Here is a 27980-nt window from a genome sequence, read left to right as displayed (position 1 = left end):
GAAAGGTCGATAGAAGCGGAACGGAACCGAATATCGTTTTAAGGCTTTTGTTCTGGAATAGAGTCATCGATGGAACTGTTGGTCTCGGTAAAATACCTTTTTACACCGTCGTTTGACGTTTCAGCGTCGCCGCAAAGAAGCGATAGCAGATCGTTACGGTTGGATGGCGCGACAGAATCAGTTCCGAGTGTTTACAACGGCGGTCGTCTAATCGTTGGTTTTCGCTCTTTTTACAGAAGCTCCTGGAGAACTCGGATGGGTGCTGACTCTAGTGATAGTGTCCTTAGTATCGGCTGGCATCGGGGCTGTGGTCATGGTGACTCTTCTTCACTGTCGAAGGTCAGTACTATTATACGATGAAATACGCGGGAATACTCTCATTAAGCGGGACGGTAGATCGCGAAGAGATGGTTGCACGCGAGCGTGAACTTTCAACCGCGGTTCCGGCGGATTCAATCAGGATACGATAGAGGCAGAATTTATCCGGTTGATCGTGGAATTTCGAATTGAAATATGAGAACGTAAACACCTGCGTGCTCGGTTTCCGTGAGATTGCTTTCGAAATCCATACAAAGAAGAAGAAGGAGGAACGAGACGAGTCTCTCGATACGGATCGACGATCAGGTAGATTCGCGAAACGATCGCGGTTTAGCTCGGGCTTCGAACGAATCCAGTTGGCCGATCGATTCCCCTTAAATTACCACCTACCCGCAATGCATCAAAATCGAGAGAAGCGAGCCGTAATAAGGAGGGTGAACCGGTTACTAACTAGATCGGTCGTCGATTTGAATCCGAGTTGAACAACAACGAAACAAAAAAAAAAACTGTGAAGGAAATCGGTGAAAAAAAGGGAAGTGTTGCAAACCGAGAGACAATCCTAACTGCGTGTCGGCACCTTCGTTCCAGCATGACGAGAAGTCGAGCCAGCTTTATAGAGACCCATTTCTTGCAACAGTCGAGACAAAGACTTCCATCCTATGCGAATTTTTCTTAACTCCATCACGCCGTGTCTTTAATTGCTTTCCACTGAACATAACATTTAACGGCCTCTATACTGTTTGTTACTTCTTTTACTTTTAGCCTTTGAATCATACAGGTTACTTTTATTATTATTATTAAGCACGTTAACTCAAAGGAAAATCGGGAATGTTATGCTTTCTTTCGACTTACGTCATTATTAATGAAATTTAACGAGTCGTAAGTTAAGTAGATTATTCGCACTAATAGGAGAATTCTTTTTCCTCTGTTACAGATTGAAAAGCGCTGGTGGCAGAGGTAAGGAAATTTTCGAGAATTATTATAAAATTTGAACTCTTATTTAAGCTCTCTAATAAGATTATGTACAAATCATCGAGTTTGACATATTTTTTTGACGTAGTTTTAGCGTAATCACGTATACGTACAGTTATGGAATACGTTCGTTGTTAATGAAAAATATTTTACTTCTAAAGCAAAAATATTAACTAAACTCAGACCTACCTTCGTTCAATAGCGCGGCCTAGTATTTACGCTTCAGGTATAGAAAATTAGTATAATAGACATACCAAATGGCCTTAATTATAGTTATGATTATGACCAGCTCTGATGGGTCACATTCAAACCGACTCGCAGTTATTCCGATCCTGAGCAGGATATCAATTCAAACTTCCACCCATTCTCAACCACCATCCCCGTCGCTAAAATATGATATCCTGCTAATAATTCCATTCTATCCCTTTGTACGAACACTCTTTTTGAAACCTTACCTATCTGTATTCAAGAAGCCTTGCCACGTGTAACGCGATCGACAATAAGGACTGAAGGTCCTCCAAGAAAGAAACCACACTGGTACACATGTTGGTTATAACGAAAATTATCGAAAACTGGCTTTGTATGTAAAATTCTACGTGAAAATTGACTTTGTATACGAAATTCAACGTATAGTTGCTCACGAAAGTATTCGAGAAACCTTTTACGAATTATATTATACGTGTGTTATACGTAACATTTTGAAATATCATTATCGCTTGTAATTATCACTTGTGAGTACGATCATTATGACGTACGATAACTGTTCAAATATTTTTCGTACGCCACTGTGGAAGTAAAAAGGAAGAAGAGAATTAAATAAGGAGGATATTCTTAAGAATCTCCGAATTCTGAAGGAACAAATTGGTTCGACTCCTCCGGGAAACGCGAGCAATCTTTAAATCTATCACTATCCCGAGTTTCTTCCTTGCAAGGTTCACAGACGTACTTACATCCGAATGTTTGATCCGTCGAAGGAAAGACACACAGACCTCACAGTCGCGTGAGACGTATGACGTCGATTGGTGCAAACGAGAAGCATAGTAGAGCCGTGGCGTCGAGTGTCAGAACCGATTGGAGTTTAATTAGTTCGCATAATGAAGGTCGGCTCACGGCAGTATATTCAGCTTGTGCTACCGATGCACTCATGCTGCTGCTGTTGCTGCTGTTACTGCGCACACGTAAAGGATAGCTCAGCTCAGCGACGGATGGGCGACATAAAGGACAGTGAAACGCGTCTAATTAACTTTCTGATTTAAAATCACCCGCGGCACGATACGATCAACGAACGAACCGGCTTCGAGCCGACCCGGGGAAGCTGGGGAGAATGAACGGAGACGAGAACCGGGGCAAATAGAAGGAGAAAGGGCAGGTTACTACCGACCGAGGGATACAAGGGTCACCCGAATTAATTATCCGACACTCGTTTTACTGAACCTTCTTGGACTCCGTCGTCGTTCTTCACCGATCCACGATTTGCTTCTTAAGTGCCCTTCACACCGGCACGTCGTGATCACTCGGGGGCAGTGTAACGCTGTCTGCCAGTGGCGCCAAAGGCGTCTACCGTGGAGAAATTGATTAGCCCTTTCCGAGATAATGATTCCCGCCCCGATACTGAAATCGAATGCATCGTGTGCGATTAACATTTAGACGAGTAATTAATCGAAAGGCTTGGCTTCGGCTAATTAAACAGAAATAGAGGCGCTGTTTAAAGAAGTAAGTGACAATGAGATCGCGGTAATAATGGAATGCCAAACGTATTCTGCAAAAGAGAGCGAGTTACATGAAAAAAAAAAACGAATCCCGAATTCCGAAGAGCATAGAGGTCGTAAAACGTTTAAAACTCTCATTACGATCTCGTAAATTTGTGCTTAAGGAAGCTGTAAATTACGAGTACACCATCCGCGGGCGTGTTCTTACACCGGAGAAATCGTGGGCTTTGACTCCTCCGTTTTCTTCTTCGTCCGTTTCTATTAATTACGTTAAAACCACAACGACCGACGTCGCGAGTCTGTTCACCGCGGGTTTATTCATCCGTGGTCTATGTAAACTTGTCAGCAGGAAAATTATAGCTGTATATATCGAATATAGATGTAATTGGAATTTCTACCGAGAGGGGTAGACCGGAAGTGACTGGGTTGGTTGAATAACCGCACACGCGGTGATGTTGCAGCGGCAGGCAATTTCATAGGAGGAGAAAAGGAAAAAAAAGCGCGAATTAATGAAACATCGTTGAAGTGTACAACCGTGCGTAAGAATCGCCGCAAATGCCAACGGACAAGAGAGGCGTTAATGGACGGCTGAAAGGGGCTGTTGCACAAAAAAGACGAGAGCCCGTACACGTTAGGTTCCCGTACGATCGACGCGACACAATGGCGATTCGAGGGCCGGGTAGAATAGGTGAATCGAATGCGTTAATCGGCTTATCGCGCGTTTCTCCACTCGATACGCCGAATCAGCTGCTGTTCCCTCGAAGAGACCAACGACAACGATCGCGTGTATTCGTTCAAAGGATATTCTTTACTATCTTTTATATACGAAAAAAATTAATTTGCGTTATTTCGCAAGAAAAAGCGCCATACTCAATCGCGGGGACTTTCTGTCCGCATCCATGTTCCTACGAACGTTCCAAAAATATCTAGAGTGGGTAACAAAATTCACGGAATACGAAGGTGAGCCGTCTGTCATTCAAGGAATTCCATAAACGGTCAGACCCAAGGTATGCTTTTCTCGCATCAGTGAAAATTTCTTTGACATGATGACGCATAAGGAGGTATAAGAGACCGTCGACGTTCTGCGTTGACCGGTAAAGGCATATCAGACAGAACCGTGTACCTCGATCCGTAACGAGCACGCACGGCTGCCAGGAAACAGAATCCTGGGCTATAGACGTTGGAATCTAGTAGGTCGTGAGGAGAACATTTGCCCCCCGCTGTCACGACATGGCACGATTTTCACGCGTTCCAGTTGCCGGACTAATGCATCCGTCGACCAATTAATATTCGAACCATCTAATCCGGTAAATCACGCGGCTTAACGCGTCCACGGAAGGGCGACCCGAAGCGACAGCCTGGAAAAGAAACGGGTCCAGTTACCTCACCTCGTCAAATAGATGGAAAGTACAGCGTAATCACCCGATAGAACTTGTGTACGCATCGTACAACGTTTCGTGCGATTAAGGTTTCCTTTCTTCGAACGCCGCATGGACCGTGGGCGCGAGAAAGAGGACGAAAAGATCTTTGTGACAGTTCGACGTTCAATTATAAACGAAGACCGATCTCCGAGGACGATGTTATCCAAGTGGCAAACCGATAAATCGACACCGTCTTATTTACGATGGCAATAAACGGCTCAGCAGTTGCCGTGGAATTCTGAATTACCGTCGGTCTGTGCGTGCGCCAACCGAATGCCAGAGACTCGCGTTCCACGATAAATAACGCGATTACCGTCGACACTCGTCGATGTAATCGATTGCACTCGGATTTCTAGGCAGTCGCGCGCAAATGAAGTCGCGCACGCCTATCCTCCCGGGTGATGGAGCACCAGGCGCCGAGAGTGTCTCGTAATGAATGGAAGGTTGATTAGGGTCGAGGGGAAGGCAATTGAAATCTTTGAAACGTTGGAAAGCTGGCTGGTAATTGGTCCCGATGGAGCAGGTTCGCGTGTCTCCGTGCAAATCAGCGAGCAACAATTTTCTTTACATAATGGAAGACAAATAACTTTCTCGGCTCGTCAGGCTATATCCGTTAGTTCGATGAAAATGTTGAAACTCGCGATGAACCGATAGTGCGACGACGCGCTCGTTAGAATGCATTAACCGATGCGTCGAAAGAGTTTTGCGCGAGAGGATTCGCGGCTCCTATTACCAGGTAATCTCGTAGCCGATGCATAAATGCTAATTATGTAAATTATGGTGTAACGGCTCGTTATAAATATCTACGGACGCCGAATGCAAAAAACGAAGAATTAAATTTCACCTCGGGTACGTCACCTTGCTTTTCATTCTGAAACGTTAAAGCGCATCGGCGATTATCCTCCCGAGCCTGTGGCTTCTCGGAAGAAGAAGAAAATAGCGTCTAGACGAGCCACGAAGAAGAAGATTATACTCGTTGCACGGGCACACACTTATGCGTGCCGTTGGTGTAAGGGCACCGCGATAAACGAGAACCAGTCTCTGTATCTCCTGGCAAGTGACAGCCGCCAAGGCGTGCTGTGACGCGCGAGTCTGCTCCGAGACTCCACAGTTCAGAACGACGAAAACCACCGGCCGGATGACAACGATGACCAGGACGACGATCGCGACAACGAGGACCCTCGTACGTGCGTAGGTTATAAGCTCGACCGATGAAAAGAGAGAGACACGACCATGAGATTCCCATAATCTCGTTTTTTCTCTGTGGCATTCTCATACCCACTTACCGCGAGGCGGCACCTCTGATCTATAAATTCCGAAATTCTTTTTTTCTCCATCCCTCCCTGTTTTACTCTTTCCCCTTTTCATCTTCATCTCCGTCTTTCTTACCCTCGTTGCCTTCCTTCTTCTACGTCTTGGTTCCTCCACCCGCCCTTACTCTCTTGCCATCCACCCCAAACCCTGTCGCGTTTCTGTGAGCGCCATGACAGCACGATGACGGGCACACAATGAGGCCATACAGAAAATAACCGCTTTTTTTCCTCTCCTCTCTCCTTACGCGAGCTCATGTCATAATGCGGTGATTGGGGTCCATGTATACATAGGTACGTGTAATATATCTATGCACGTGATCCTGTGCCTGTACGTATACGTGCACGCACGGCCGGCAGTGTAACGTAACAGGATTCTGTCCGAGCTCACCTGGCACTTCACGAGCTTCGTCTCGATTCGAGTCCCACTGGGTTTCGGCCCTACTTCACTGAAACTCGAGCGCAACTTTCGTTCACGATCCTTGCCAACGGATTTTCCAGAGGACCGAGCGCTCACGTGGAACCTATATTCTTTTTTGTTTGTGTCCTAGCGAGTTGCTGTACCGTCGGTGTCGAGGATTCGAACGCTCAGGAAGCCGGTGGCCCAGGTGGTGGAGGTGGAGCTGGCGGTGGAGTGGCCGTTATACCCGACCGGCCGCCTCTCGAGCTCGATAAACTGCCACCTTATCACGACGTCGCTCCTAGCCCTGGTACGTATCGTTCCGAACCGATCAGAAATCGCATCGTATCGTTACACGATAGCTTCGAATACTCTGTTTGAGTCAAGCTAAATAATTTGCCTCGTGGTTCTCAACATTCGTTTATGAACAATCTTTGAACGATCTACATTTAACAGCAACAGATTATTTAAAATTCCTTGCTAGAGCTCAAATATTTTGTTATTCTTTCGGTATTATACTAAAGACTACAGAGTCTCGTAATATACAAATTTGATTATTCTATGCAAAGATCAACATTGCATTTTAAGATGTTGAAGCTTAAGCGACTCAAGTAACTTTACCTTCCTGTTCTCTGAAGCCGTGGAATACTTTGACTACATACGTACAGTCGTTGGGTACTCGATAATTGACGTAAAGCAAATGAGAGATACGCGACTTGTATGGGTTGGTGTGATGTGATTCAAGGGCACAATGTGTGGTCGTGGTTAGGCTCGCGACGCGGCGGCGGTACACCGGGAGTCGTCACGACGCCTCTGTCGCTTCCGCAACACAGACGGGCGATGAATCTCCCTGTGGAGAATCACTACACCCACATGCAAACGGACGAGGCTCTCTACGCAGAACTGGACTCTCAGGCCGCGAGCTACGCGAGCGATCTCCAACTACAAATGAGAGGAAGCTCGACGTACGGTACAACTTCCGGCGGGCAGGACGACGAATACCACGAGCTAGACGCCGCGAGGTTACATCGTCATTACGGTGGAAGCAACGGGGACGAATCTCTGCAAAGGGACACGCTTCGTACACGTCACAGTAAAAGGTAAATTAATCTCTGTAATTATGTTTTTCGTGAAGTTACTTCTCCTGAGAGCTGTTACAGTCATCGTGATCGTTTTCTATCGGCAATAATAATCGCGCTGGAATACGCCCTCATGAATCTTCGAAGCACTTAACTTTAATAATTTCAATCTACAACCAGTAGTCGGCATTCCTTTCCTTTAATTGTTTTTGCGCATTAAAGCGGTACCATCGGTAATTAATTGCATATTGATATTACACTATTCAACATGCTGTATTTCGGTCTTTTCCATTCTGTCCATTATATATTTAACTTCGTGAAACAGTTACGACCATCTGATACCGCAAGATTTTCAATTTAACTATCGCGATTATATTTTATGGACGACTATTAAATGCTTATTTTTTGTGGCTATTTCCAGTCCAAAGTTTCCAAACGATATCGAAACCCGTCCTAGAAAGTCTAAGATCAGTTTCACACGATTCCTCTACTCTCGAAGGACAAGCATAAGCGACTGATCGTAGGACATCGACGATGACATGCAATCTCCATGTATTACGGGAAATGCACCTGACTAGAATGTACCGTTAACATGCATAATTATCCTATTAATATGCATCTCCGTTGCTCGATCGAATCTAAATATTCGAAAGGAAACGGAACATTAAAGACTGAACCTTTGCAACGTTATCGCAAATATATTCAGTTAATTATCCACTTATTTATTATAAAAATAAACACGTAAAGTAACTCGTTTAACAGACACGTGCATATACTACGGACATGTTTTAAATAAATTCTCTTTTATAATTCCCTGCAACACTTTCGGTTTAGAATTACGATGAAACCGCTTCTAAGGTATACGTCAATAATATCCAGCGTATACCTATGTTTAATTAATCGATCAGGTTTTCAATGTTTAAGAGTCGCCGTAATACAATCTTTTCAGGTTACAAGAACCGGATTACGAAATGTACGAGAACGGACCGTCGACACCAGTGCCGCCAGGTCAGATGCAACATCATCATCACCATCATCACCACCACAATCATCACCATCACCATCAAGACCTGCGGATCGGTAGCAGAAACGGTGACCACCCGTCGTATCAAAACACAGCGTACACCGGAAGCGACGCCGAACCGGATGGTCCAACTTTGAGCAGCGCGCCAAGCAGCGCCTACTACAGCGACCTGAGCTCGAATTCGGCGAATCAACAGATGCCTACGGCGGCGTCTTCTGGAAGCAGCACGAATCTGCATCTGAACCAACAGGGTCTAGAAACCCCTCAGTATCGTTTGGCTGCGATAAACGAGAGCTCCGTGCCTTCGGACTATATTTAGAATGAAACTTCTCCACTGTGAATTAACAACCAGTGAAAAGTTCTTTTTCGGATAATCGTGTTTCGATATCTTTTTCCACTTGTTGGAATAGTGATCCCGGAGTGTTTGATCGCGAAGATTGACGACTGAAGCTTTGATCTGATGACGATCAGGACTCAGGAATATCGGTGTGGAATTGTGAAGAAAATAGATGATCGAGTGTATTACGTTGAATCAATGAGATGAGAAAAAAGAATTTTATGACAACGAAATTCACGTCATCAACGCTTTGCGTAAAACGATAGTGCCATAAATATCATTTGACTTACGGTTCCACTTTCATTTCACATACTTGCAACTATTCGTCGGCTCTCGACGGTCGATACTGTCTTCAAGAATACATCGTCTGTTGCACTCAGAAGAGCAGAGTAATTCTCGCGCTATGTGAACCAAACTTGCGTAACGAAATTTTATATTACGTATACAATGTTGTTATTGTTCTTCTCTCAGGGAATGACCGTTCACAGAGAGAATTAGTCTGCGGACTTATTAATGATCTAATACGTTACGAGTATTAGCCTTATTATTGTAACGCGGCAACGGGACAATGGATTCGCGAGCGTTACTCGGTCTTCGGCAGTTTTGATCTATTGATCGAATTCGTTCGCGCACGCGAAACGAAAAGGTCTCCTCGAGAAGGCAACGAGAGCACGAAGCAGCGAATGCACGAAACCGATTGGAATGAAGTCGTTTCGGGGAACAGGTGTTTCGTAATTTGACGTTCGAGGGCTTTCAGTCAGCGCTCTCAACTACATCCGCTTTGCTTTTGCATTTCCAGCGAATGGCATGGACTGCTTCGATGGTATTCCCCTTTCTCTTCTGCACGATATCTTTTCTCCGGTATGCGATGTTTCGAAATTCTTGTACCTTTTTCAAATAACTTCGACTCCTCCGATAGAAAGAATATTTGCTATTGAATTGTGCGAATATTTCCGCTACATTGCTTTGCATTTTTAACGTTCAATTTCTAAACTGAGATTTTAATAGGAAATCATTTTCACAAACTATCTCGTACTAATATAAGATTCTAATAGTTACGTATTAATTTCCTTGATTATCCGGATCAATTTTATATGAGACCAATGAATGTGTTGATACCTATAAACGTAAAACATAAATCATATCACAGATTTAAAAAAATAAAATAGATATTACATCATCGGAGGACTTGTTTCAACGAGGGCGACTGTTTCACAGCATCGCGCGACAGTGTTCGCCACTGAATCGTTAAACAGGATTCGGGCGCTCCGTCAGGCTCAATCGTTTATCTTCGACCCTCGTTCGACCGCAGAATTAATTCGTTTCACCCGATTCGGCAGGACTCGTTTAATCGACGCCGTCGTGTTCTCTTAATTACCTTCCCTCGGACAGGCTCGATTGTTTCTTCGACAGAACACGAACTGGAAGAGACGTTTTGCATCGAGATTCTGCACCACGCCTGCGTTTACGTCTTTCATTTGTATCTCACCTGCGCCTACCTGTCGCCACGAGATTACACTACACACCTTCCACGTTTACTTATCGCGCCATCCCTTTAACCAATGAAGTTCTTTTCTTTTTTACATTCATGCGAAAAGATTCGCAAACTTTTAATTAACATGAAAACTTAAATGACGATTCACGACTGTTGATTCTGTAAGTCTGAGTACAACGTCGTTAACATATTATAGACGTTTGTAGTAAAAATTCATACTTTTACAAGCGCGTTTAATCCTACTGTACTTCTCATTCTTTCTTCACGTTTCTTCAGATATCTTCTTCTTCTTTTGGAACACTATAAATGTATAAACGTCCATAGTTCTTTCATTAAAATAAGCCTCTCAGAAGCTAAACTGATCACTTCTTGTAAATTCCTGAATTTCATTACATAATTAATATAATTGATATTCAATTTTCAAAAAGCAGATGGTTTAACTCATAAGATCACGTATCACAAAGAAATGGTATGAATAACTGCAAGTTGTTATGCAGATTTAAAGAAATAATGTCTGTAACATCAATCTCTTGTACTGTTTAGTTTATGAAAGTGATCAGTGCGACTTCTGAATGATTCAAATAAGGAAACTACCTACGCAAACTACATGGAAAAAAGAAGCTCAACAAGTAGAGATAAGAGTAATGCAAGTCAAGCGTCCATGACAGTTGCCACGTTCACTGGAACTCCCGAAATGCGAAAAGTACATATTTTTTTTCTCTTAATCGTCCGTGTATCCCGGTAAGCCAACGTAAATTACGTCGGTACTACCGTGAGCTCATAAATTACCGCGGCCCTCCGGTTCGTTGTACACAAAGAAACGCGATGTTTCGTTGGCCGAAAAACGATTCCGCGGTGCGGAATCATTCACAGCTCTCTGCCACTTAACTATACACACCGAAGAGAACGCGGAGCGTGCAACAACAGATGCAACAATGCACTGCCTCGTGGCCACGCAATAATTAATTGCGCCCTCGCAGCCACAATGGCGATAGGGAGAGCCGGCGGTGCTTGGCGCATTATTTCCCCGAAAAAAATCCCACGAACGCGGCGCGTTGTCGGATGGGTAGGCTCTTATCGTGGTCGTGTTACGCGAACAGGAACGGTATTATGGAATTCGTTGGTGCCTCCGCTTAATTAAGGCCCGATTTTCTCCGCCAGGATCTTCCGCATTTAAGCGACGAGCTTGTATCGGTCAAACTTGCGAGCGATTTCCAGCTATGCACCAGCATACTTTTGTCTTCTTACTTAAGAGCGTAAAAATGTAAGCGTAATGAAGCGTAAAGAAAGATTCGCTTCGTTTACTTACAATATTTTCAAAAGTCTAGAAATTCTTCGAGCGAAACGAAAATCTATCCGAAAAATGATTTAAAAGCATAAAAGCGCATTTTCGTCTTAGACGACAGTAAGAAAATCGACGGCGCAACAGGATCGTGGGAATTTATCTTGTTGAATTTATCTTGTGCGAATTTCTCGATTGTCTCTTTACTCGATACAAAGACGATACGGAGAGCGTGGCGAAGCACGCGTCTAGGATGCAGCGAAAGGAGTACGGGGTCGTAAGGACGTTCGGACCCGCCCTAGCTGAACACACACTACCTTCGCCCCTGCTACGGGATATATAAATTATACATGTAAATATACGGGCGTCCGGGCCGAGAAAGATCGAACCGTGAGATATCGAGATATGTGTTGGCGACCCGCACACCTCGCCTCCTACTTTCACCTCTTTTTGCTCGTTTTCTACTCTCGTCCCCCTTCCAAAGGTTACGCTAGCACGCACGCATAAACTCACGCATCTACGTGCCTATGGCGAATACCTTTGTCCCCGCTGCCACCGAAACGTCCTTATACCCGCGTGCACGCATGCCGTTCCCGCTAATTCCTATGCATTTTTCGAATTACCGGTGAAATCACGGCAGAGCCAGCGTTCCTCGTTCCCCGTGGCGTTCCCACACCGGAAAAATGTTCGTGGAATGAAACCCCCTGCACGGCTAAATTGTTCGCCGGTTGCTTTCAGCGCATCGCCTACTGTCCTCTTGAAATTCGATTCGCTGAAGACCGTCAAGAGCTTTTTCCCCGAATGAACCAACGAATTTGCGAATAAAGTTTCTTAAACGAGAGCATTGTGAATCAATATCGTTATGTACAACCTGTAAGAAGTCGTTTAATCGAATACTGAGTAAAGTGTCGCAGAAATGAAAAAATTCCGTTCTATCACTTATGTAATATTCTCTATAAAGTGGTGCAATACGGTGTGTTGAAACTCTTATTGCGTAGAGAACTATTACCGATCGATTAAAATCAAATGCATCATTACGAAACAGACAGTAAACTAGCGATTTATCTTGGAAACGCGATTTCGATCGCGACACTTTAAGGTACAAATCGTGGAGAACGGAAAAACTACGGTCGCCTTGTATCGATATGATATTTATAGTGGTAAAAAAAAAAACTGGTATTGAGATTTTATTGCACCAACGACAACGTTCCTGACACAAATGCACGATTGACTATCGAATTTGTATTTTCTATGTGATGTGATGTTTCTTGCCTATAACTTTTGTAACTATAGCGAGGGGATAAGATGTAATATAGCGATCTAGCAAAGTTCAATGCGAAAAATAATGTATAAAATCCAAGCGAACGTGTGAAACTGTAAAAATAAGAAAATTTATAAGTTGCTTGTATTGTAATTAATGTTAGTCTTATTATTGACATGAAACGGTGCTAAAAATGAATTGTCATACTTGCGATTAAATTATTTATATTTTCAAATTTCTGAAAAGATTAGAAATATTTTCTTCATTACCTATCAAAGTTGTTATATGAAAATATCAAATTATTATAAACTTTCAGGAATTTTTATTTTAATGTTTGACAATTCTACAGTACAACAGAGTATTATAAGTTTTCGTTTAGAATAAGTGCTGACGCGACTTGTACATAACGTGGCAAATTGTAAAGAAAGAAAACTATTTTATTTTCATGTATATAATCGTGAAGCGCTTGTGTGCATGAATAAACTTATTCTGTGCGCAATTAAGTCGACTATTGTGACCAATTTTTAAAGGCATTGCACTTTTTTGTATGTAAGAAATTGTACAGTGAATAAAGACAAATTCCATATCTACAGACAGTTTCTATCAATTAATAAATATGTTTTACGAATTTGTTTAAATTATTACTAACAAAAAGAACATTACATTACTAATAATAGTACAGTTATTCTATTACAACTAATGTGTTACGCGCATTCTCGCCAGCTTCCATCCGATCAAATAGAAATCAACATAATTCCTATATTCGACTTACTAAGTTGTAGAGAGCGTAAAAACACTCCGATTTTCCTCCAGTCGGTATGTCAGAACCTGATTCAATTTAATGTCATATCTATCCTATACTTATTCAATGGATCCTATGTGTATTCACAGCAAAGTTCATAGTCGGTGATATATGCTCATACCACATATGAGATTACAGACGAGGTCGGTGATGGGAATCATTTTTCACGTTCTGAAGTACCGATCTTGCCAGAAATCAAATTTGATTTGGATTTTAAGTTTAATTCCTACCACTAGATGTGTTGTTATCTTATTCTATGCTGAATCGATATTAGCGAAAAGGTTACAAAAAATATAAGAGAGTTCGGTAGCCCTCGAACTATTTTGGAATTGGATGTTGAATCTATGTTACGTATTGTGTATGGTCGTACGTGTGTTACATTATTGTACGTACACAATATGTAAGTACGAAGTGTACAAACTTTGTTGAATAGCACGTGAATTTATTCAGGTTATGTCACAATATAGACTCTAGTTATGTGATTGTACTGAATGATTAAAATATTTATTAAATTAACTTCCTTATGAATTATAGTAAATGTTAATAACAAATAACATGAAATTCTCTACTAATTCAATAAAATCTTGTGCTGCCCGTATTGGAACGTTAACAGAATTTGAAAGAATTCCTAATACCATTTTTGAAACTCCTCTTGCTCTTATTCATACAAAGGTAAAATTTAATAATTCGAAATCTAACGAAAATATTTTATTTAACATATTATTTTTAATAGGGAGGTTGTGTACCGCATTTAACTAAGGATGTTTTTAAAATGGTTACTTCAGACCCACAAATCTTATCTGTTTCTCTTTCTTCCACGTATTTAATGCTGGAATCAATGAAGGATAATAATGTTAATTTTGCAAATTTTGTGGGTATGAAGGTGCATACTGTTATTATACATTTTCAGTTACATAAATTTTACTTATAAAGTTTTAAGTTTTATATTAAAAAGATATTTTGTTTAGGAGTACATTAATTTTGTTACACTACATGACCAAGCCTATGCAACGCCTTCAGGTTTTCGAGAAGCTAATTCTATTCCCATATGGACAAGAAGTGGAAAATTTACATTAACACCCAATATGTATATGAATGTTATTGAAACATTTAAACCAGACATGTATGTTGCTTTGTGTGATGGAGATACTAATATTAATAGTAGCAAAAAGAGAGTATCAAATTCTATACAAAATAGCACGAAATTCTTTGATAACTGTTTTACTAAACATTCTTCATCTGAAGCATTAAAGTCCTCTGAAATATTAGGTGCAATTGAAGGTGGTTATGATAAAGATGCTAGAACAATATCAATAAATTATTTAAAAACTAAACCTATAATAGGATATGTGATTGATGGATTGCATAATAATGGACCAGATGTAAAGAATATACCATCGGAACAAATCAGAGAAATAGTACAACACACAAATGTAAGTTAGAAATCACCTATTAATATATATTTTGTTTCCTCATGAAATATACTTATTTCAGAATCTTTTACCTCCTGAAAAGCTTAGGGTATCAATGGGATGTTGGAATCCCCTTACAGTATTAGACCTTGTTGAATTAGGTACAGATATATTTGATACTTCATACCCTTATATAATTACTGAAAATTTAAGAGCTTTAACTTTCCTATGTGATCATGATGACTGTAATAATGTAGGTCATACAATATCATTTACAGAAGAAAGGTAATGTAAAACTAAATATATAATCATTTGTTCATTTTCATAACAAATATTTTACAGCAGATATGCGGATGACTTTTCTCCAATATGTTCTCATTGTGAATGTCTAACATGTAAAAATCATACCAAAGCATATCTATATCATCTGTGTAATGTTAAGGAAATGCTTGGCTCTGTTCTTTTAATGATGTAAGTTCTAATTACATACTGATATTGCAGATAATTAATTGTATTATGTATGAATATACGCATTGATTTATATTTTCAGACACAATATACATCAATATCTCGAATTTTTTAAGATTATTCGAGAGAGCATAAAATGTGGTGTTCTTGATGATTACAAAAAGAAAATTAATTTAAAATTTAAGCAAGGCAATGTCGCTGAAGCAGATGAACCTACAAATATAAAAGAAACTAAATCTTCTAGTTCATAACACAGCTTTAAAAAAGTATTAATATTTAATGATGAATTATTTTTACATTCTACTTTTATAAAACTGACATAATTGACACAAATATGATTTTTATAAAACTGACACAAATATGACATAATTCTTATTAGTATAGATTTGATAAAATAATAATTATTCAGGTAAAAAATTGGGATCTAAATAATTATAAGAAGAGTTACTGAAACTTTGTGGAAAATAATCTAAATCATAACTTCTAGTATACAGAGGTGGTTTTATAGGGAGTAGTCTATGTAACGTGTCATGTAATGGCTTCTCAGCCTCTAATTGCGCTACAGCGCAATCACCGCATAAATCAATTCCATCTTGGCATTCTGTGCAATGCCATCTTGTACCTGTTAGAGGATCTTCTCCACAAACAGAACACTGTAAAAATAAACCATTAAGCTTTAAATACTTCTAATTTGCTCTAACACCTATACATACCTTATATCCAATATGTTTATACACGGGAGACGAATTTTGTTCTTTCTCCATTTTTACTTGTTTTAGTAATTCTATATGCCTCAATTCAGGATTGTCATCAATAATACTATTTCCAGCATCATCTTCCTATAAATATAAATAATGAAATAAATGGTGGAAACTTAAATTTTCACTAGAGTATAGAATTGTAGCAACACATACAGATTCTTCTGTAATTGCCTGTTCCTTGCTTTCATCAGGTATTGTAAAAGAAATATCTTGATGAGGAAAAAATGTAGAACGTCTAAATAATGAGTAGTTATTACGTTGATGTCTATGACCCATTCCTTTTTTCACGTCTAATTTCATTTTGGGACCTCGACCAGGTATAGGTAATCCAGCCCTTAAGAGTTTAATAAAGTATTTCTGGACTCTACTAGACACTTGTTTTGGAGTTCTATTACCTATTAAAAAGAATAAATAGCAACGTACAAACATAACAAAGTGATATTATTAATAATATACCTAAAGCATTGGCTATTTTAGTCCATCTTCTCATTTCTACATCCTCTGGTGGGTATTCAATTAAAAGTTCTTCTAATCTTCTCTGTTCTTCCACTGTCCATAATTGATTGAAGGTCTCTGGTTTACTCTCGTCAAAAGCACGTCCTCTTACTAAGATCTAATTATATTCAAGTCAGTACATATACATGTATATGAAATATATATATATAACATAACATACTTTTCCATTCTCTTGTTCTGATTTTGTTTGTATGTGAGGCAAAATATGTCCATGTCTTGTTTGTGGTCTCATTCGCATATCAGGTGGAGCTATGTTATATTGTGACCAATCAATATAAGGGATTTCAGCAATTTTTTGTGGCCCTGGTAATTCTGGCAGCTCATCATTTTGTATTTGAGCTACGAAAGATATTGGATCTTTCAATGCTTTAGAACGAATTGATAAAAGTTTGTCCAGATCTTCTATAGCTTGAACTCGTTGTGCTTCAAGAATAACAATTGTTTTTAAAAGAGTAGTATAATCTTTATTTCCTTTTAATGCTAGGTGATCAGATTCGAAATAAAATTCACTAGGCTCTTCGTCATGACATTTTTTTTCTTCGTCCTCCATCGCTACTTAATACTTAGCGTGCTAGACAGGTTATACGTGCATTCACTACACGTTCACTGTAACATATTAACCTTAATCATCTGTCAAACAAAATAACGAATAACGAGTAGAACATCAAATAAAATCAATGTAGATTTATTTATTCTAATTATTATTGCATTTTCAATGCAATGCAAATTTGATTTAGAATATAAACGATTGAGTGCAAAATAATATTGGAATATTTTCACAAAATTATCTCAAAACGCATGCTCTTCGTTATGAACTCAAAAGCACGTGTGGTAAACATTTCTTTAAATATAAATATTATATAAGATAAAATTGTGATATTATGTACCTTATTTTTATTTTTTTTTTTTACAAATATTATTTTAATTTTATTGCAATATATTTATATAAATTGTATTTTAATTATAAACAAAAAGTTAAAAAAATTCATAAACAATATATAAAAATTATTCGACGTTATGGATAAAAGTATTCTATACTATGTATATAATACTGTATATTATATAGATATTAAGTAATTCTTTAAAAAGGCCTACATATGTACGCCACGTGAAATATATATATCATCCTTGCGTTTTTTTTTTTAAATCTATTTTATTACAAATGTACTTTCAATAAAATTACGTGAGGAATAACACAAAGAACATTTCTAAGCGTAATTATCGGTGGAAGAGTATGGAAATAATGAGGCCACCAAAAAATATGCGCTGAAGAGATATTACTTCCTATCGTATTACCATTGTTTCATGAAGTTCGACTGGAATTCGAATTCCACTATCTTATCGAATAACTTCTTGTAACAAAATCGAACAATACACTTCAAAACATGACTGATTACTGATTACCAAAAGATGACGCATGTGCTCCTACCGATATCTTTGGGTTCGTAAATTTTGTGTAAACAGTTCTTTTAACATTTATTCATTAAGAGGCAGTTATTCTTTGGTCGCGAGAGAAACGCATCTTGTCCACGGTAACTCTCCACGAAACGTAATCTTTTATCTAAGATATTTATAAGCCTCGTTTTTATATTTGTACGACCACTTTTAAACTCGTTTAATCTGATAGTTTAGCTACCGGTCATCGAAGATATCGGTACCATGATCAGAGTACAGAGTACTCTTATCAGGGGAACCAATGCACGCCTGTAAAAATAAGCGACTAGCTGACCCGCTAACACTTCAGTTTCGTTCTGGACATCTTCCGATAACGTCACACTGCCTTCGATCCGGCTCTAAGGCACGAGGAAGCCGATTCATGCCTTCGTTACACCGATTGAACGTAGAGCCGATCGAAGGCGGTCTAAAAGTCAGACGTACAGCTCGCGCGATGTATATTTGAATTCAAAAAGAAAACGTTTTATATAGTGCTGGTGAATTGGATAATACGTGGTAATCGGTACTCGTTAAGAATTTAGTTGAAGCTTGTGCAAAATGGGACAAGTCGAGGAAAAAGGAAATGAAAGAATTGCGCTAAAACGAGAGCTAGGTCTTTTTAGCGCAGTAAGCATCATCGTGGCTGTTATGATCGGTATGAAACCAATATAAAAGCATGGCATTAAATAACAAGTGTTTTCTTCCGGTACCAACATCAAGTTTGTTATACAGAGTCAGCCGGCAGAAATTATTGATTTTACTCTTTTTATTTTCTTCTTTCTTGCACTCTTGACATAAGTTAACAGTTTAATCAATTTCATTCGATTTATTAATGAATTCGTCAGATAATTTCTGAAGGCCAGAAATACGGCATGCATTATCAGCATATGTTTTCTATATTCTGCTTACATAATGAAATTGTAATCCTTCCAACATAAAATGCTCGAACAATGAACTTTTATGTAGATGGAATTTCATCGATACTTGTCATTCGGCATTAATATTTTTTTTAATAATGTTTAACAGTATTTATATGTAGAAGGCATATTTAAACCATCCCATTATGTTATAATACAATATTTAACATAAAAGTGATATAAATGCAAAATTTATTTGAAACATAAACTGCGAGGACGATTACGTGATAAAACTTTACTACGTGTAAAAGTATCACCACATTTGGACAGATAATAGTAAATTAAATGTTAGTATTAGTGTATTTCAAAAACAATAACAGGTGTTACCGTCTGAATTTATTGAAGAATGTACAACACTCTCGTGATCGTTTCTAAAGATACTTTGCTCCGCTCATCTTGTCAATTCTTGATACGATCGATATAATATCATGAAATGTACTATGTACATTTTACCTTTAACGTTTTGTTACAAATAATATTTATTCTCGATTTAGCCGATATTAATGTAACAATTAATAACGAACAACAATTACGGCATTCAGAGAACGGCAAAGATCCAATAGAAATTCAGTAGAACCCCTTTGACAACCGAACACATGTTAAGAATAGTTGACTGTAATTGCATTATTGTGTGGGCTTGAATAAGCTTAAGCTTTATACTTACAGCGATATAACGTATCTCCTTGAATAGCCATTCAAAGCGTTGCCCGATACTTTCACACAGTGTTGCTTTGACGGGAAGAATTATTTTTTTAATCGCTTAAGTATTCATTAGTTACGTCGGCTATTAGATTTCATTTGATGATTGCATAGTTTTATTATATGCTGTAAACATATATGATGTAGCCATTATAGTTAACCATAGTTACTTAATGTTGCATTGTATATCTGTATATATCTTACTTAACTTTACTAGCTTTTTAAGTAAACATTAACTTAAAGAAGTATTTCCAACAAGTTACGCAGATTTTAGAAGTTTTATAGAAATATTTTTCGAGTTCACAGATAGAATAAGTGTACTTTAGTCTCGATATTTATCTGTAACATTTCAGTACAATCAGATGAAGCTTCTCAAACAATATCTACATTACCCCGATATGATCCAACCAATCTGAGTTAAAATCGTATTAATGGAAATTGAGAACAAATATACACATGTACATATCGTAGTCTCTTTTAGATTAGTCCTCAATCCCTTCTGCTTGAAAGTCAAATATAATTACATGTTATATTTTTGCTCAATAAGAAATAAAACCTGACGTAACGTTTTGGTAATTACGGGCAGAGCTTTGACGCGATTACGAATCAAGAGGGTTAATCAAGGTTAATTGCTGACCCACGCGCTCGAGTATTATGAGACATCTTCTTTGCAGGCTGACAAATCTATCGTACTTACCATTTATCTATGAATATAAGATTACTTTTATCATCAAAATTTTATCTACAATTTATAAACCAAATAATATTTTATACCGTTAAAGTGGTTGAGATTACGAATTCCGTCGTAACTTCCGAGTAATTTATATCTCTACGCTGGCGCAAATAGAATAAAAAAGGAAGAGTTTTTTTAAATGTAAGGAAGTTATGTTGCTTGTATTTTATTTTTCTCAAAGTACATTATATTATTTCATACGGTCAAGACTCTTACTACATACATCGTATAGGGAAACCAATTAATAATAAACTGATAACAGTTACTCTGATAAGGATCGATTTTATTTGTTTCGTAAATATTACTTTTACGTTATTATTACAAATGAAACAACGTCTGATATTCGTTTTAATGAAATAATTATTTTTCCTTCAAGGTTCTGGAATTTTCGTGTCTCCAACCAGCGCTCTCGAAAGATCAGGATCCGTTGGATTTTGTCTAATCGTCTGGACTACTTGTGGCTTTCTGTCCCTACTAGGGGCTCTCGCATTCGCCGAATTAAGTACAGTCGTACCACGATCTGGAGCTGAATATGCATATTTTATCGAAGCTTTTTCACCCTTGCATCGGTATGCCGGACAGATACCAGCTTTTATATGTTCTTGGGTTTACGTGTTACTACTACGACCAGCAGAAGTGGCGGTAGTTATGTTGACATTCGCCGAGTATAGCGTACAGCCGTTCTCCGGATATTTAAGCAATCTTCCTGAAGAATCAATGCTTAAATTGAAAAAGCTCATAGCAATCTTAGCTCTCGGATTGATCACATATATCAATTTAACCAGTGTAAAATTATACGTGAAAGTTCAAAATATATTCACCGTATGCAAAGTAGTTGCGTGCATTTTCGTAATCAGTGGTGGAATATGGTGGTTATGCACCGGTCATACGGAATTATTGAAGAAGCCGTTTGATGGTACTACCGATTCGCCTGGTAACGTGGCGTTAGCCTTTTACAGTGGATTATGGGCTTACGACGGGTGGACTTCCGCTGCAGTCGTTACGGAAGAGATCCAGAAGCCGGAAGTTAATATTCTTAGGAGTATTCTAATTGCGGTTCCCTTGATTACCGTTTTATACGTTTCGATGAATTTAATGTACATGGCTGCCTTAACGATACCGGAAATGGTAAGCGCACCAGCTGTAGCAGTTCTCTGGGCGGAAAAAGTTCTGCCCTCCTGGTTGAGCTTTGTAATACCTCTGGGTGTTGCTTTATCTACTTTTGGATGCAGTCTTAGTATTCAATTTGGAGTATCCAGACTCTGCTACGTAGCCGGAAGCGAAGGCCACGTACCCAGAGTCTTTAGCTATGTACATATTGCGAAAATGACTCCATCTGCAGCAGTAGCGTTTCAAGGATTGCTTACGTTATTTTGTATGCTTTTGGGAGACATTATCGCACTTATCGAATTTGCAAGTTTCTTGACGTGGGTATTCTATGGACTTGCGATGTTGTCGTTAATAATTATGCGACGGACGAAGCCAGATGCATCCAGACCATACGCAGTACCAATTCTGATACCCTGGCTGGTATTACTTGTTTCTATCTTCCTGGCTGTGACACCGATCGTACACGAACCCTCACCCAAATACCTGTTTGCATTGCTATTTATTCTTGGTGGTATTGGTGTTTATCATACGTACGTCTACAAAAAAGTTAGAAGTATTTTGGCAAGTGAGTATTGCAAAAAAAATGTTTCAAAGCATTTTTAATTATTTTATTCTATATTACTAGTAAATTTTTGCTTGTTGCTTTTCAGTGAGAATCACATACTTGATCCAAGTATTATGTCTAGTTGTTGCTCCAGATAAAGAAAACTGATGACATTTCATTTCATATCTAATTGTACATATCGTAAGATCATTTTCGTTATTAATATGTCTTAGGTTGAAATATATTTAATAACTCATTTAAGGGATTTAGACTTTGAACAATAAATATAAGTCGAAACATAGAGAAAGATTGTATTATATAATATTAAATAACAGTTTTATTCATTTTTATCCATTTTCATAAAAAAATTCCATGTTTCTATAAAATTAATAATTAGTTTAAATATGTAACAAATTTTTATATTTGTGCAGTATTGTAAAGCATTTTTAACATAACTACGAAGATATAATAAATATCGACTATAGCACAGGATTTAATAAAATAATTTAATTATATAATAGTGTAAAACATATTTAAAATGTAAATGTCGAATATTTATTATATCTTTACATATTTTATATATCACAATATTGTGACATCAAATTCTTTAGTAACATTGATATTTTAATATTATGACAACAATAAATATTATTAAAGTTAATTATAATTTGTTAAACGTAATAATTGCTCATTTCATGTAAAGTACTACAAAATATATAGAATTTTATAAAACACCAAAGATTAATATACTTTGGCATATATTCATAGTCACGTTTAGTAACATTTACTGTTAGTTTACTTGTCAACTTTAAACTTTGACTACAGAGTATGGTGACATATACAATTGTTTATCTATTAGAACTGTAAGGCACCTCTATAAGGCTTTTTGTAATTACCATGTAAATTTTATGCTAAGCAAGCTCAGTGTACTTATTATATTAAGGAATATTATACATATCACTTCATATAAAAATTAAGTTATTTTGTATAAAATAGAACAAAAATAGAACAAAAAATGCATGACTGAACGGATGAAATATGCTACATGCACTTTTAACAAATCGTAAACACATAACAATTACTTATATTGTAGCAATTTAAACAAAGATAGTAAAACTAAAATTGTCTATTTATACCAGTCTCTATGTAATAAATTTTATCAATATCAACTTGTAAATTTCTAGTTCATAAGAAATTATGGCTGAGATGCACCACATTTTTGACAGGTTTGTCTTTCACTGAAACATTAATTTAACACTCCAGATATTTGATGTTTATTATAAATGTCATTTATCTATGGTTGTATCTAATTATAGCATTTACCTCAATATTTGATGTAACTTTTTCCGAAATTCATTGCATAAAGCTGTTTCAGCTGCAAGTGCAGCATCTCTTTCTCTTAATTGCTGTCTTAAATGATATATAGTATCTTCTAATGCTTCAAAAATTGCCTAAAGAAAAACAAAATACTTTTCCTTTTATCTATTTTCTAACAGAAGAAATTAAAAAATTGTATAAAGTATATTTACTCTAGACTCTTCTGCTGTGTCAGATAAAGCAGGTGGCTCATCCAAACAGAAAAATTCTCTGACACATGCAGTTCCTATGAGAAGAGGATTGCTTAATATTCCATTAACAAATGCTTGAAGACCCCGTATTCTTTCTTCTAGGAAACTTGGAGCAAAATTATCACCAAGCCACTTCTTTCTTGGTAAACTTAATTGAGAAACTGGAATTTTCTGCCTTCTTAACTGTGATAATAAACGAACAAAATCTGTATACCTTCTAAATACAAACCAACAGTCTCCATTTTTTAATTCCACTCGTAATTTATAAACCTAAAAAGTACATGTTACATGCAGACTGTGTATATAAGATATACAATACAGAACAAGTTTTTAATTTAACTAACCGTAAACCTAGCTCTCTCTTCCATAACTTCATATCCAACAATTGGTATTCTTACATCATCACTAGTTAGTGGAGGATGTAAAATATCGGAATTTGCATTATCATTATCAGGATAATTAAACCTCTGTACAGTAAATGAATTTGAATGCCCAGATCCATCAGAGTCTGGACTATCCAGTACTCTTACAGTGCCTGATTGAGAACCCCTTGCTTTACTAATTGCAAGTGTAACTTCACTAATACATCCCACACCAGATTCTGACGTGGACATTTTGCCACCAACAAACTAAATGAAACCATGCATACTTAAAAAGAAATTAAGGCCAAATTATTATAAATGCACACAATAAAATAAGAAATAGCATGCTTACATATAAAAAGAAAATTAATGATATAAATATATAAGCCAAATCCTAAATAGAGAAAAATTAAAAAAGGAAATGTGTAAGAAACAACGCGAACAATAATCTAATATTATAATGACATGCCAATTGTGAAAATTCCTATTTGAAATCTTAACATTAACATCATATGTACTATTTTGTGTTAACTAAAACACTAACCTCAATATGAATAAAAAATATAGTGTTTTATTCTATAACTTTCTATCTAAACTATATTTATAATATAAAATCATATTCTGTAAATCTTTCATTTCACTAAAATATTAACATATTTTATAAATAAAAATTCATTTAATGAACAGAAAAGCGCGGAACTGATATGACATATTGAGAGTTTGCAAATATACCCTCTCCGCGAAATTGGAGTAACTTAGATGGTAAACTAGAATGATAACGGTAACACAATCAGAATTTCTAATTTGCCGCCGACTAACAAGCATTTAAACCGAACATTAGTACATAACTTTAAATAAACAAATAAATAAAATAGTTTCTATGAGATTTCTAGTTTAATGAGTATTTTATTTTGTTAATATTAATTTAATATTTATAATTCTAGTATAATAATTTGACAAATATTATATTTAATAAGTAATTTAAAAATTAAAATTTTCGAACCTTTACATCTTCGAAAGCTACCAACTTTTTTATATCACCTTAAGGAAGTTACGTTGTTGTACGATTGTACGCGTGATTAGAGTAATGAGTACATGTTCTATGTGTTTTATATACGTAGCTATGCATGTATTTTTGCTACGTGACATTTCTGAAATAAATAGGTTATATATCTCGATGAATTTGATTGAAAAAAAGTAACATATTTAAAATGAGCGAAAAAAATATTAATACTACGTTAGTTCGAAGGGTGAATAAATTACTTGAATCACGAGTAGAGCATGACAAGGTATTTGTATTATACTTTGGTGTAATGTTTACTACTTGTATTAATAAAATATAAACATTTCATTTAAATTCTTTTTCCCTTTTAGGATACATTAGAAGCCTTAAAAGAATTATCCACATTCTTTACAGAAAATACATTAAGTTCTCGTAGAAATTTGCGTAGTAAAATAGAAAGAAGAAGTCTTGCAATAAACGAAGATTTTTTATCCGCTTTTAGAGAAGTAAAATCTTCTTTAGACGACATATATCAAGATGTTTTAGCTATGAATACTGCAGTTCAGTGTATGACAAATCGCTTACAAGCTACAAAAACACAGACATCACAGCTTATTGACCAAACTGCAAAACTTCAGAATAAGAGGTACATTTATTCACTGAATAGTTATCAGGATTAAATTAAACTTTATCCAAAAAAATATACATAAAATATAATATTATAATTTTTAGCCAAACTTTATCTATGCAACAAGAGGTTGCAAATGCATTTATTAAAAATTTCCAACTGACTTCATCTGAACAAAGTATTCTACATGGTTCTAGCAAGGAATCACCTATTACAGAAGAATTTTTTTCTGTTGTTAACCGTGTTCAGGTAAGATAAGTAAGAAAAAACTTTTGTCTAAAGATGAATCAATAACAACTCTATTAAATTACAGGAGATTCATAGCAGTTGCAGAATATTAATGCAATCAGGATATCAAACGTTAGGGCTAGATATTATGCAAAGAATGACATTGTTGCAAGAGGCAGCCCTTGAAAGACTATATAGATGGACACAGAATCAATGTAAACATATTGAAAATGAACGCTTAGCACCATTATTAATTAAAGCAATGAATAAATTGCAAGATAGACCAGTTTTATTTAAGTATGCATTTAAAATCTAATAAGAAACCTAGTATATTTTATGTTAAATGAATCTATATTTATTTGTATGTATTTTTTAGATATATTTTAGATGAATATTGTGCAGCTAGAAGAACTGCTTTAGTAGGTTCTTTTATTGATGCTTTAACATTGGGAGAAGGATATGGTAGTACACCTAATCCTATTGAAATGCATGCAAATGATCCTAAAAGATATATTGGTGACATGCTTGCTTGGCTTCATCAAGTTATTCCTGTTGAAAAGGAAAATATTCTTACTTTAGTGAAAGGCTGTAATAAAACAGGTATGAACTAAGTGATTGCTTTCTTATTTCTACTTTTCTTACCTTTTATTACACATTTTAGATGTATCAGACCAGATTAAACAATCATTAAGTAATATCACAGAAGGACTTTGTCATCCTTTAAAGTCAAGAATAGAAAATGTTATATCTACGGATGCACCAGCAGCAATATTATATTCTATTACAACTCTTCTTAGATTTTATCAGATGATAATTCAGCAAGTAATACCAGATAGTATCTTAGATTCAACATTGAAAGATCTACTAATATTAAGCGAAAAAAGTTTTCTAAGTAGACTTCAAAAGCAGACGCGTATTGCACTTGGTGAACGTGCAGAACCACCAGGAAATGACTTAGTACCTGCACCATCTGTTTCTAGATTACTGTCACTTCTTAACGAAATTCTTTCTGTAGCAAGTATTGCGGAAGATAGGGAGAAAGACATGCTACAGGTCTGTATCAGCATTTAATAGCTTTATAAAATCGATATCTGAATGAAATTCATATACCACATAATCTGCAGATAGTATCGTGCATTATTGACCCACTGTTACAAGAAGTTAATGAAACAGCATCAAGATTACCTACAGTAGACATGGCTGTATATCTTCTAAATTGTATGCATCAAATACAGTCTACTTTAGCACTGTATGAATATATGGATCAGAGATTAGAAAGATTACAGGTGAAGACTACAATTGATGTGTTCTAATTTACCAACTTTTTATACATTTTATATCGATATTGATAAAATGACATTTTTCAGGCACAATCTGATGCACAAATTGACACTCTTACATCAGAGCAAGCCAGTTCATTAGTGGCACATTTGAATCTTGGTCCAATTTACACTATTTTGCAAGGTCATGAACAAGGTCCATTGTCTTCCATTCCTGGAATGGATCCCCTAAGTGTAAAAGAATTTACTGTATGTAACTATTATTTCAATACTGTGAATAAAGGATAGGGATAAATTTTATTCTAAGTTTCTCATGTGTTATAGAACAAATTGGAAGCATTTTTAGTGATGCCAGATGTATTATTGCTGCCACAAATAAGTTTGTTACAAAGTAGTAATCACCGTTCAATCACCCAAAAACGTTCTTTTGAAGTAATTGGAGCAATCTATAAACAATTATACGAAGCGTGTCACAATCCAAAGAATTTGTATCAAAATCCAAACAGTTTATTTTCAAGAACTCCCGAAGATCTTTTACAGACATTAATTTCAGTTTAAGTGTCCATTAAGAAGATATTTTCTAAGTATAATTATACAAAAAGTTAAATATGTAGATAATACATAATTGTACAATAATTTTTAATAAATTTAATAAATTATATGAAGCTTTAATGTTTTTATTCCCATAAAAAATGTTTGGTGGAAAGACAATAAGAAAATATATTAATTCGACATAGTTACTTTTACATGCACCCATATTCCATTTCATTCTTTTCGATTTTATTTTTATTATTCCTGGAAAGTATAAGCAGTGTATAAGTTTCCACACAGTTACTCGTTTCATTATCTATCGGAATCGACTAATGAATAAAGGTTGTTTCACCGAGCTGACATAAAAGTGATATCG

The 27980-nt window shown here is 36.7% G+C and overlaps 6 protein-coding genes and 1 long non-coding RNA gene across 14 annotated transcripts in view; 4 read left to right on the top strand and 3 right to left on the bottom strand.

The window, feature by feature from the left end:
* Positions 1-13200, top strand: part of LOC100650202 (TSC22 domain family protein 1) — a 75695-nt gene extending 62495 nt beyond the window's left edge. Inside the window, exons 3-7 of one of the 2 annotated variants that reach the window (XM_020863866.2) lie at positions 237-339; positions 1253-1275; positions 6282-6440; positions 6900-7230; positions 8159-13200. In XM_020863866.2, the coding sequence (XP_020719525.1) occupies positions 237-339; positions 1253-1275; positions 6282-6440; positions 6900-7230; positions 8159-8552 (1010 nt within the window). In that variant the 3' untranslated portion in view covers positions 8553-13200. Of the gene's footprint in view, positions 1-236; positions 340-1252; positions 1276-6281; positions 6441-6875; positions 7231-8158 lie in introns of both variants that reach the window. The other variant, XM_012310498.3, reaches the window with a different exon arrangement.
* A 347-nt stretch (positions 13201-13547) lies between these two features.
* Positions 13548-15971, top strand: LOC100649333 (queuine tRNA-ribosyltransferase accessory subunit 2). Of its 3 annotated transcripts, XM_048407587.1 has the most exons (7): positions 13548-13810; positions 14024-14082; positions 14144-14293; positions 14379-14843; positions 14905-15107; positions 15165-15293; positions 15373-15971. In XM_048407587.1, the coding sequence occupies exons 3-7, from the start codon at positions 14183-14185 to the stop codon at positions 15539-15541; spliced, it is 1077 nt and encodes a 358-aa protein (XP_048263544.1). In that variant the 5' UTR covers positions 13548-13810; positions 14024-14082; positions 14144-14182; the 3' UTR covers positions 15542-15971. The 3 variants fall into 3 exon arrangements, with proteins under 3 accessions (XP_048263544.1, XP_020719526.2, XP_020719527.2); XM_020863867.2 differs by having other exon boundaries at positions 13804-14082; XM_020863868.2 differs by lacking the exon at positions 13548-13810 and having other exon boundaries at positions 13817-14082; positions 15168-15293.
* On the bottom strand, positions 15548-18133 carry LOC100649213 (ZZ-type zinc finger-containing protein 3). 3 transcript variants are annotated; one of them, XM_012310495.3, is made up of 6 exons: positions 17997-18133; positions 16728-17173; positions 16508-16664; positions 16205-16446; positions 16004-16129; positions 15548-15943 (listed from the first exon to the last, which is right to left on the bottom strand). In XM_012310495.3, the coding sequence occupies exons 2-6, from the start codon at positions 17115-17117 to the stop codon at positions 15692-15694; spliced, it is 1167 nt and encodes a 388-aa protein (XP_012165885.2). In that variant the 5' UTR covers positions 17118-17173; positions 17997-18133; the 3' UTR covers positions 15548-15691. The 3 variants fall into 3 exon arrangements, with proteins under 3 accessions (XP_012165885.2, XP_012165882.2, XP_012165883.2); XM_012310492.3 differs by having other exon boundaries at positions 17864-18002; XM_012310493.3 differs by lacking the exon at positions 17997-18133 and adding an exon at positions 17864-17996 and having other exon boundaries at positions 16728-17197.
* Positions 18134-18519: 386 nt separating this feature from the next.
* On the top strand, positions 18520-23173 carry LOC100649093 (b(0,+)-type amino acid transporter 1). Its single transcript, XM_003396718.3, has 3 exons — positions 18520-18656; positions 20727-22025; positions 22111-23173. Exons 1-3 carry the CDS (start codon positions 18560-18562, stop codon positions 22170-22172), a joined length of 1458 nt encoding a protein of 485 aa, XP_003396766.1. The 5' UTR covers positions 18520-18559; the 3' UTR covers positions 22173-23173.
* Positions 23113-24745, bottom strand: LOC100648979 (sorting nexin-16). 3 transcript variants are annotated; one of them, XM_012310487.3, is made up of 5 exons: positions 24479-24745; positions 23917-24201; positions 23534-23842; positions 23328-23455; positions 23113-23242 (listed from the first exon to the last, which is right to left on the bottom strand). In XM_012310487.3, exons 2-5 carry the CDS (start codon positions 24184-24186, stop codon positions 23200-23202), a joined length of 750 nt encoding a protein of 249 aa, XP_012165877.1. In that variant the 5' UTR covers positions 24187-24201; positions 24479-24745; the 3' UTR covers positions 23113-23199. The 3 variants fall into 3 exon arrangements, with proteins under 3 accessions (XP_012165877.1, XP_003396765.1, XP_048263547.1); XM_003396717.4 differs by having other exon boundaries at positions 23917-24220; positions 24479-24721; XM_048407590.1 differs by lacking the exon at positions 24479-24745 and having other exon boundaries at positions 23917-24277.
* A 219-nt stretch (positions 24746-24964) lies between these two features.
* On the top strand, positions 24965-27734 carry LOC100648864 (conserved oligomeric Golgi complex subunit 6). Its single transcript, XM_003396716.3, has 9 exons — positions 24965-25223; positions 25309-25583; positions 25670-25814; positions 25879-26090; positions 26170-26393; positions 26455-26846; positions 26918-27079; positions 27161-27322; positions 27398-27734. The coding sequence occupies exons 1-9, from the start codon at positions 25146-25148 to the stop codon at positions 27629-27631; spliced, it is 1884 nt and encodes a 627-aa protein (XP_003396764.1). The 5' UTR covers positions 24965-25145; the 3' UTR covers positions 27632-27734.
* Positions 27088-27980, bottom strand: LOC125385458. Its single transcript, XR_007224764.1, has 2 exons — positions 27815-27980; positions 27088-27301 (listed from the first exon to the last, which is right to left on the bottom strand). It is a non-coding gene; the product is annotated as an uncharacterized LOC125385458 (long non-coding RNA).

Source organism: Bombus terrestris, chromosome 7 (assembly GCF_910591885.1).
Source record: "Bombus terrestris chromosome 7, iyBomTerr1.2, whole genome shotgun sequence".
Taxonomy (NCBI): domain Eukaryota; kingdom Metazoa; phylum Arthropoda; class Insecta; order Hymenoptera; family Apidae; genus Bombus; species Bombus terrestris.
This window is presented reverse-complemented; position numbering and strand designations above follow the sequence as displayed.